The sequence below is a fragment of the Candoia aspera genome, chromosome 4 (genome assembly GCF_035149785.1).
Source record: "Candoia aspera isolate rCanAsp1 chromosome 4, rCanAsp1.hap2, whole genome shotgun sequence".
NCBI classification, from domain to species: domain Eukaryota; kingdom Metazoa; phylum Chordata; class Lepidosauria; order Squamata; family Boidae; genus Candoia; species Candoia aspera.
The window spans coordinates 105364278-105374799 of NC_086156.1; the positions used below are offsets into that span (position 1 = coordinate 105364278).

Here is a 10522-nt window from a genome sequence, read left to right on the forward strand (position 1 = left end):
TGCTTTGCTCCTGAACTTTCCCTTGTGGCCAATCATTATGATATCTTTTTTCTATGTATTTGCTTTTATACATGATGCAGATATTTACATGATTTTTTAAAAAAAACTTGCAAATGGAGAAAATAGACAAGTGTTCTGATAACAAGGAACATGTTAAAAGTCCTTTAATGTCATCATGTTGCTTACAGACCCTTCATATTTTTCAGCTCTGAGAGTAACCTTCAGATCTACCTGGGGACCTCCTTAAAATTTGGTCTTCTTCATCCCTCATGGGAAAGAGACAAGTTGCACTTTTAATGGTTCCCCACACAATTCACATATCATCTAGTTGTCTACTATGATCCCTTAAGAGCTGCCTGATCCCAGATTCTTAAGTCTATTACACTGCTGCATTTTGTAGATCAATCTATATGTTCTTGAGAAGATGGTCCTCCCAGAGCAGCAGATCCTTTGTTGGTAGAAAGGAATTGCTTCCTCTCTCCAACTCTTTGTAGCTGGTAGGTATTACTGAAGGCTCTGCTAATCACAATAAATGGAGTTGTGAGATCAAATTATCCATTCATAACAAATACCCCTTTATTTTACAATAGCAGTTTACCTCACAGAGGGTGCTCCATACATGCAGTAAGAAATAGTTGGCTTTAAGAGTTGTATTTCCACAACAACCTGTAGAATTGCTATCATTTAACTCTGAATTTTTCTTCTAGCATCTTTAATTCAGTAGTGGGAGTTTTACTTGAAGAAGAAGAAAATAAAAAAAAGATGAGTATTGTGTAAGAAATATATCAGTAAAGGTCAATAATAAAAGTTGTTATTAGGAATAGAAATTAAAGAAATTGCCAGAAACAATGTTTGAGACAAAAATTAAATGAAGAAAAAATGGCTCCTGGATTTGGACCGTTAGTCTGATGTAAGAGTAAATCAAGAGTCCTTGGAGAGGTGAGTAATAAAGCAAAGAACTGTGTTTAGAGAGAGGCGGGAACAATTTGAAAAACAACAACAAATACAGTGACATAATGAGTATTTTATTTTCAAATGGGAGGAAAACCAGGCTGTAGTAGAAATGTATGAATTACATTCTTACTACAAGATTCCTCTTAAAGATCTCAGAAAGCATTCATGAAGCTCTTCTGTTCTGCCTTCACAATAATGCCTTCAGAATAAATCTTCCAAGTGATTGTTTCTCTGGCCCAACTTCTATGAAAAACAGAAAAATGAACCAACAAAGCATCTGTTGGATCATAGGCTGTAGGTTTTCACCACAAAGCTTCTGAAGCCCAAGGGTGAAACAGCTCTACCCTCCAAATAAGGGTTTGTCCTTTTTGGCAAAGGTGAAAATAAGGCTTGTAATGTGCAGAAACTCTTCTGAGATGGTCTTCTTCTGAAGATTTTTTTACAGAATAAACCAATACAAATTTAAAGAATAAAAAGGAAAGAAAAGTAGTAAGTGAATAAGAAAGAAAAGAAAAGAGACAAAAAAAGAAGAAAATATATAAGGAAGCAGCTTCCAATCTTCTTTACAGCAGTTATAGATGCATATTTTTTATATTTTATCCTGTCTAACTAAGGTTATATCACGTCTCCCTTCTTCCCATATTCTACTGTTTCTAATCGTCAAACCCATAAATTACAAGTTTATTTTTTCCTGTTTTCAGTAAAAACTCCATAAAGGGTTTCCAGTTACTAACAAATGTAATTATTGTTTTTTCCCCAAAGAAGTCAATTTTGCCATCTCTGCAAATTCTGTCATCTTCACCAGCTATTCCTCCATTGTAGGTATTTCAGAGACTTTTCATCTTTGTGCATATAATAATCTCACTTCAGTTACCATGTACAAAACCAATCTTTCTTGAGTCTTTTCTAGTTGCCTGTCCATTAGTCCCAGCAAGAAATTTCTGGTTTCACCTGAATATTAACCTTTAAAATTCTCTGTATCGCTGTACGTATTTGAACCCAAATTTTTCTAGCTTTTTTCTGGGGTTTTCTTCTGGAGTGTAAACATAAAAGTGGATTTTGCTCAGCTGAGGTAATTTGTCTATCTTGTTCTGGTGGGTGAAGTTTCCAGCACCCCTTTGGAAGACTTTGCTGTGTTATTAATTAAAGATGTCAGAGACTGGAAAATCTTTTGCATGTAAAACTTTTGCTCTGCTTAGCATCCTTCTGAAAAGGGGAAAGAAAAAGAAATGGGACTGAGAAAGAGGCAGATCATAGACAATCGTGCCTCCACTACAATCTTGGAAGAACATTTGATTTATCACTGCATTGCAACTATGATGGAGGCTTCCGCAAAATCTTTTATTTTTCATATTTAGGCAACACCTCAGAGAATCTTTTTAAAAGCTTGGCTGTCAACTTCATTACTCGTTTAATAACCTTGTATTTAAAAAGCAACTCTGTTGTAGAAATTAATTTTAATTAGACACTATTCTTAGATTATAAATTTATACCTGGATTTGTGCCATATCCCAAATTTGGATATTATATTATAATTTGAACTAGTAAAGACTGTAAACTAGTCTTTATGATACTTTAGTTATGTGGCATATCCACTTGTTTTTTTACTGTTTGTACCTTCTCATTCCACATTTTTACATGTTCTATATTTCTTCTTATTTATATTCTTTCAAAAAATCTTAATTAGAAAAATTACTCTGGAATTGTAAAATGATGAATAGGTACTTACGCATATGATATGGTCTGCCCCATAACCATTCTGTTCTGGTTTTATATTGATACATTTGTTAATATGGTTTTGGAAAGAGTAATATAGTTTAAAGATAGGGATGTGATTTTGTGTGATATATCAAAAATTTGGAGTTTGTTGATCTATGAAGGACAATGGATTTCTCAATGATTAGACAGGGCAAAACTCATTCTTTTTTTTTTTAATGCTGGAAGGCAGTGCCACACTGGTATTACAATCTTGAACTGAGTATATGTATTTGAGTTTATGAACTGGCTTTTTATCAACGTAATGCACCATTTCTCAAATAGTGGATTGCAACTTGGGGGTTGATGAAGGGTGTTATAAAACAATGAATGTTAGGTCTTGAAAGTGTCATCTTCGCTAACTCAGTGTAGCTTCACTAGGAGAGACAAGGGGCATTAAAAACCTGCTAAGGTTTTGCAAGTCGCAGTAGTTTAAAAGAAGCCGATTTAAGGCAAGGAACTACCCTTTTTTTCATCTTCTGCCTGATTTTTAATGAATGAGAAGAGCTGATTTCAAAATGAAACCCACTGTAGATTTCAGGAAATATATCAAAGTGAGCAAGCTCATCCTTTCCATTAAATATATGATTTCACTTGATTTGTTTTTGCTTACTTCCAGTGAAACATTTTTTAAATTATTTTCATAAATTTAGAAGATCTTGCCATTGTTTTCTTTGCTCTATAGATTAAAATCTAATGATTAAAAATAAGTGGTGTATTTATTTATTTTTTATTTCCCAACTCTAACCCCCAATGAAATAATTACCTTATTCCCTGAGGGAACTGTGTAAATTTAAATCAGAAGGTCACAGAATTGCAAATGTAATGAGAACTCTTAATATAATGGAAAAACTTATCACAATTCTAAACTGCCATTAAGGCTATGTTTGAAAACCGAGTCCTTTACTGTATACTATAATATTGTCCTTTTTCCTTTTTTCTTCCCCCTCCATGGTTTCTGATTGTTTTTTTCTTCTTCCTTTATTTCTATAAATATTTTGCATCTTCTCCTGGTTCTACCTTTCATAAAGTGGTGGAAGGTAAAATTGTTGGAGGGGTATGTGAATTATTCTGTCCCTAGCTTATGCCAATCCTCTCTCTTATTAATTCAGTTGATTAGTTTCTTTTTTTATATAAGAATTTTATTAAGTTTCAAACAAAGGTAAAAGCTACAGAAAAACAAAAAACTATAAAGAAAAAAAAAGAAAAAACTAAAGAAGTGTAAAAACACAAGAGAATTTTTTAAAAAAATTACAAAAAGAGGTGACTTCTGACTTTTAACAGCAAGGATATACAACAATTTTCCATAATCAACCCTTACTCTATATTAAACCAAAATCACATTATTTCTATAAATCATTCCATTGGCACATTATAAAAATCACTTGCTCCCTCCTCTTATATTAAAAGAGAAGAAAAAATATATACCTCCTAATCAACTTCCCCCCAAATATAACATTTATTTAATTATTTCCTTCCTACTACTATTCTATACATTCCTGTCTACTATAATAAAGATCAAACTAAAAAAACATAAATTGTCTGCAACTCTGCTTAATAAAACAATTTTAATAATCTTAATCATATTAAACCCAAAATCAGATATTTATATTTTTATTATACCTTAATAATCTTAATCCAAATCGTTAAAGATAAATGAAATCAGCCAAACCCTACAAGCAATCCAGATAAATATTCTTAAACCCTTATCCCACTTCAGAATAAACTAGAGCATTTACATATCCCTACAATGCACAGAGTCTTTTCTTAAAAAAAAATTGAACAGCCCAACTGCCCCCTTCAAAAACTCTGACTTCTCTTCAGAAGACCTCCCATACATAATAACCCCTTCTTTTCCATGGCATTCCGTCAGAAGATCAATTTCACTTATGGCTTGGAACTCAATCTCTCCCTTTAATTTCTTCAACTCGACTACCCAATCTTCATCCAGCATTTCAAAAGAAGTCCCAATCTCACTCTTAGAAGAGACATTTCTATCGCAGTTAAATTCCTCAGTTTCATACATGACATCCCCAACCAGATGACACATTTTAGACCTCATGTTTTCCACAATGTCCTGAATGCCTTGCATAAAAACTTGGTAAAAATCAGAAAGGATCTGCTTAAAATCTCATGGCCCACCATGTCCCCACCAGAAGTCTCAGCTGATCAGTTTCTTATCTTACCTGCTTTTCCCACCATTTCTTCACTTTTGCCTTCTCTATTTTTCTTTTGTATCCAGGTACAAGACCGTACGTCTCACTGAAGAAAATGAAGAGTAGAACAAGAGTAGTTGAATCTATAATGGCAAAGTCACCATCTGACCCATCTCACCCACCATCCATGGGAGTGAGGAACAGTTCCTATGTGACTGAGTTCATCCTGACGGGTCTGTCCCATGAACGTGGCATCCAACTCTTTCTCTTTTCTCTCTTCCTCATCTTTTACCTCATTGTCTTACCGAGCAATGTGCTGATCATTATTACTATCCGAGGAGACCCACACCTCAAATCCCCAATGTATTTTCTATTAGCCAACCTGGCTTTTTTGGACATCTGGTACTCCTCCATCACTGCTCCCAAGATGCTGGTTGACTTCTTTGCTGAGCGCAAGGTCATTTCTTTTGGGGGCTGCATTGCTCAACTTTTCTTCCTCCATTTTGTGGGGGCTGCAGAGATGTTTCTGCTAACCATCATGGCCTATGATCGCTACGTTGCCATCTGCAGGCCTTTGCACTATTCAGTCCAGATGAGCCGACAACTTTGCATCATATTAGTGATGGCTTCCTGGGCTGGAGGTTTTATCCATTCCCTCCTGCAGGTTGTGCTGATTGTCCGCCTCCCATTCTGTGGGCCCAATGAACTGGACAATTATTTCTGTGATATCACCCAAGTGCTGAGGATCACCTGCACTGACTCCTTCACTGAGGAGATGGTCATGATCTTCAGCAGTGGCCTGATTTCTGTGGTCTGCTTTGTGGCTCTCTTGGTCTCCTACACCTTCTTGATCACCATGCTGAAGAAGAACATGGGTGTATCAGCTAGCAAGGCCCTCTCCACCTGCTATTCTCACATCACCATTGTCATTTTCATGTTTGGTCCTGCCATCTACATCTATGCCCGTCCTTTTGATGAATATGCACCCGATAAAGTGGTCTCTGTCTTCCATACCATCATTTTCCCCCTCCTAAACCCCATCATTTACACCCTCAGGAACAAGGAAATAACTACTGCCATGAAAAAGGTCATTTATAGGCGCCTCCTCAGCAAGTAAGACACAGAATGATATTTACTCATTCTGTGGATTTATAAATTGCATCTCCTATTTACCAGGCTGATGGTAAATATCACTTAAAACTTTGTGAAAAACCATGCAACCAGACACACAGACTAAAATCTCCCCTACAATAAATTATGAAAATGACATAAAAATGGTCTTCTAGAATTATTTCATAGAAAAACTTCTATGATTTTTTCTGTGTAAGGAAGTAAATGTTGGATGGGTCTCTGTGTTTTGTGTGGGAACCACACAGTGAGCTCCATATGCTAGGCTCTGAGTAACATGACTGGGAAGGAAGAGGGAGGAGTGCTTAGAATGGAGCAGTCAGCAGCATTCCAAGATATGGCCCCAAAGCTTCTCCCATTGGAGGAATTTTCTGGGATATTTTTTCCCTAGAACCCCTGGTCAGATCTAGTTCATTCATTCTTTCTTTGGCAAAGATCATGCCCATCCAGTTTCCTTCTTTCTAATGCAGAATGTGCTGAACTGTTTCAAATATCAATGGACGACCATGGCTTGGAAGCACTATATCAGAGGAAGTCTTGGGTGTGGGGCATGACAATAAGCTGAACATGAGCCAGTAGTGTGAAGCAGCTGCCAGAATGGCCAATGCAGTTCTTGTCATGTTCACTGTTTCAATGTAGAGTATACATCGTAATGTTTCACATGCCATGGCGCTGATGCGCGTTTCTGTTTGGGAGGGAGCTGCTGTGAACCCTTGTACCAAGCTCTGTATTTGGAATCAGTACAATGGAATGTGTTTGGGTTATGTTCTCTGTTCAAGGCCTTTTCCCGCAGACCATCAGAAACTGTTAGGAGCACCTGGGATTGTGGACTTGAGAAGACTCTACGGGGGGAGGGATCTCAATTACACCGAGGGTTTTTAGTTTGCATTTGGTGCACTTTTATCATTCTCCGCTTTCTCTGTGATCCTGCATACTATTCTTTAATAAATCAGATATCTTTGAATTCCTGCTCATGAGTCTGATAGTGTTTTAGAATAGGCAACCATTACAGAAAGCTGAGAATCACCAAAGTTGTACCGTTAGCTCCTACCAAGATTAGTTTCTTGTGAGGGAAAATAGTTAACGATGGCCTAGTCTAAGCTCACGACCGGGGGACTTGAAGAGATGGCTAGTTTGATGCCCGAGTCGACGGTCAAGAGCGAAGAACTGAGCCTCACCCCAGAACCTTCAGATTTCCGGGAGGAATCGAGTTCCAGTCCTGAGGTAGAGGAATCTGATGATGGGGGAGGACCAGAGCAACCGGCACCCAGCGAATCGCCTGCAGAGTTGATCACCTGGGATGAAGCAGGAGAACCCCAGCCAGGGACATCCCAGGCATCCTGGAAGTATCGGTTCCTGCTGACCCCAGACTTCCTGCATCAGAGGAAGTGTTATACCAAAGACTCATTACTGTTGCTTGGTTTTATCTTCTTGTAAAACACCCAGAGCTATTGCTATGTGATGGACAGCCATGTAAATTGCTTAAAAACATTTATTTATTTATTTGTTTATTTATTATTCAAATTTCTATCACTGCCCATCTCCCCCCCAAAAGGGGGACTCTTTTTAGGGGGATATACATACATACATACAATCCCTCTCTACATTATTGTATTGATGTCAGATTGATGTCAGCCTTCCCAGGCAGACCAGACAGAAAACAAGACCAGATGAACGAATTCTACTTTATTGTAAGGCGACATTAACAACATCTTGCAAGTCTGAAAGTACAAATCTCTCACTGTCTCCTTTACAGTCTGGGAAACTAGGGAGATTCCTTTCTGAGCCTCTTTCTCCTCCCATTATGCAGTTGTGGGCTATGCCTTCTCTTATCTGATCATTCCCTAGGCAGCATCTCTTCTCCCCCATCTCCCATGGTCATTCCCACATACCATTGCAAGAAGTCACTTCCCCAGGTTTTGCAGGCTCTGTTCATGCCATTCAGTAATCCTCGGTTAGCTGAATCATAGCTTACTGAATTAAACCAAATGGCTGGACTTCACACAATGCAGCTTAATCTAGCCTTTGGTGCAAACCCAATCACAATCTAATTCATTGTTCAAAGAGAATGGGGAGGGAGGAGGCAGGATCACGGCAAAAGCTAAATTTAACTAATGCAAATGTAAGTTAAATCAATTCAATATCATTAATGTGATTAGTCTTCATGTATTTAATAATTCCCCCCTTTAGTCACATGTAAAGTTTGAACAATAAGATGAGCTTTGGGAACTTGCAAGCACATCTGCATTTCTAGTTACCCAGCCTGTATTCTTCAGCTCATTTCAATCCTTTAATTCTTCTTTGCTTAGCTTGCCTTTGTTATCAGCTTGCGCTGAAGTTCAGACTGTAAGCTCCTTGGGGCAGAGAACCCTGGTTCTCACTCTCAGTAAAGCCCCATACTCCTTGGTCTATGTATAACTATATGCTGGTCTATGGCTGTAATAAAAATTTGATTTGATTGATTTAATGTATAATTAAAGAACAAGTGACATACAAACAAGTAAGCGAGCAAAAGAATAAATAATAATAACTTTCCAATAGGCCAGAATACCCAACTAGCTTTAATTAGTTATGTTAAAATGTAAGTTGGCTATAAGAGGATTGAACTTTGTTGTTTTCTCTCCTGGGGCTAATTGGTCAAGAAATTAATCTTCCCAGCTCTTTAACGATGACAACTCCCATCTGCCTTGCTGAGATCCAAAGAGATCCATTAGTGAACTTTCCCCATGCCCTCATTTGCCAGTGTTACGACTAGAATCAGGGAGAATTCAAAAGCATTAAGTAATACCAAAACACCTCATTTTAAGATGTGATTTGACAGCGGGGAGAAGGGCTCTGTGCAACTTCAGGGCAAGTAAGTAAGGTGAGTTGGACAGATCTGGTAGAATAGACCCAGGAGGGAAAAACACTAATTATATTCTTCTTCAAACAGAAATTTGCATAAAAATTGGAGTCTGAATGCTAACTCTACAACATTTATGGTAAGTCTGGCTTTAGAGATTTTGACAAACCATGTAGGAAGTGATACTGTAATTATATTGTTGACTGTTGAGTCCAAGTCATAAGAATAAAAGATTTGATTTCAGTATTTTCGTCCCTTCAAAGACCAGACAAAGGCATCTAATAAGTTGAATGTGATAGGAACAGCTCTTGCCTATTTTTTCTCTCCAAAATGCAGAATTCACAGGTATGCTGGGGCTAAAAGTGGAGACTCTGTTGGGCTATCATACCAATTCTTTATTCATTTGTTCCTCTACGAAGTCATTCCTTCTGTTTTTCATTCCTCTCCCTCCTTCTCTCTCTCTCCCTCCCCCCCCCTCCAAACATGGAGAAAACTATGAACATAATTCAGTTGACTAACTTAAGGAAACATTTTCATCTGAAGGCTGGCATCTGCATTTCTAAAATAAAATATATCTCATACATATGTGATAATTTAACATATGGAAGCATGACACTAGGAAAGGGAATCCGGCATGCATGGAAAATGGAGAATCAGGGTGAGACAGGAAAGCATTATTCTGAAATGCAGAACCAGGGTTATGTCTTGGGAAAAGGTCCAAGAGGTTTGCATGGGGGTGTTGATAAGCTCAACAAAAAGGGACATGGAATTGATAGGCATTTTCTGTCTCATTTCTCTGAGTTGTGCTTGATCTTTAAAAAAGTGTTTATGATAGCCTATGCTGTACTAGTGATGCTCCTTCAGCAGATGTAGAAAGAGCTAGAGAAGATAGTCAGAAATGATTTATTCAAATGCTTTGCACAGAGATGAACAAATTGCAGTTTTGAGAAACAGGGATGAGAGGCATTGGGGCTCTTTAAAAACTCCATCAGCATCTTAGGATGCTGGCTGTCTCTCCAGATATCTGACCTTGGTGCAGTGGATTTTATCACTTAGAACATTTATGAGGACTGGATGTAAATGGAGACTCCATTTGCTATACTCAAACTTCATTGCTCCCACAGTGAATTTCCAGGAGGAATCAGGACCCTGGCTTTAGCTCAAAGATGCAGCTTTCCTTGTCTGTAAAACTGAAATACTTTGGCCACATAATGAGAAGACAGGACACCCTGGAGAAGGTGCTGATGCTGGGGAGAGTGGAAGGCAAAAGGAAGAGGGGCCGACCAAGGGCAAGGTGGATGGATGATATTCTAGAGGTGACAGACTCGTCCCTGGGAGAGCTGGGGGTGTTGACGACCAACAGGAAGCTCTGGCGTGGGCTGGTCCATGAAGTCACGAAGAGTCGGAAGCGACTGAACAAATAAACAACAACAATGCCTTTCCCAAATCACACTTTCTTTGACCAGCTGGGTCCCAAGATGACTTAGCACACTTTCCCCACCCTGCATTTCATTCTCTACTCTTATCACATTCTCTCTCTCTCTCTCTCTCATTAACTCTCTTTTTCTTTGACATCTCTCTCTTCTTTTCTTCTCTTCCCCCTTTTTTCTACCTTTCCCTGCCTATCTGCCTTCTTCCTGTTTAACACTGGAGTTCCAAAAACCCTCCCTTGGCACCAGTTTTTAGG

At 38.2% G+C, this 10522-nt stretch overlaps 1 protein-coding gene across 1 annotated transcript; it reads left to right on the top strand.

Annotated features, from left to right (window-relative positions):
- Positions 1-5052: 5052 nt before the first annotated feature.
- LOC134495815 (olfactory receptor 4M1-like) lies at positions 5053-5982 on the top strand. The gene has a single exon (XM_063301472.1). The coding sequence runs from the start codon at positions 5053-5055 to the stop codon at positions 5980-5982; it is 930 nt and encodes a 309-aa protein (XP_063157542.1).
- The last annotated feature ends 4540 nt before the right edge of the window (positions 5983-10522 follow it).

Excerpts from the sequence above, each read along its gene's own strand:
- LOC134495815 (XM_063301472.1), top strand. The coding sequence starts at position 5,053 with ATGGGAGTGAGGAACAGTTCCTATGTGACTGAGTTCATCCTGACGGGT.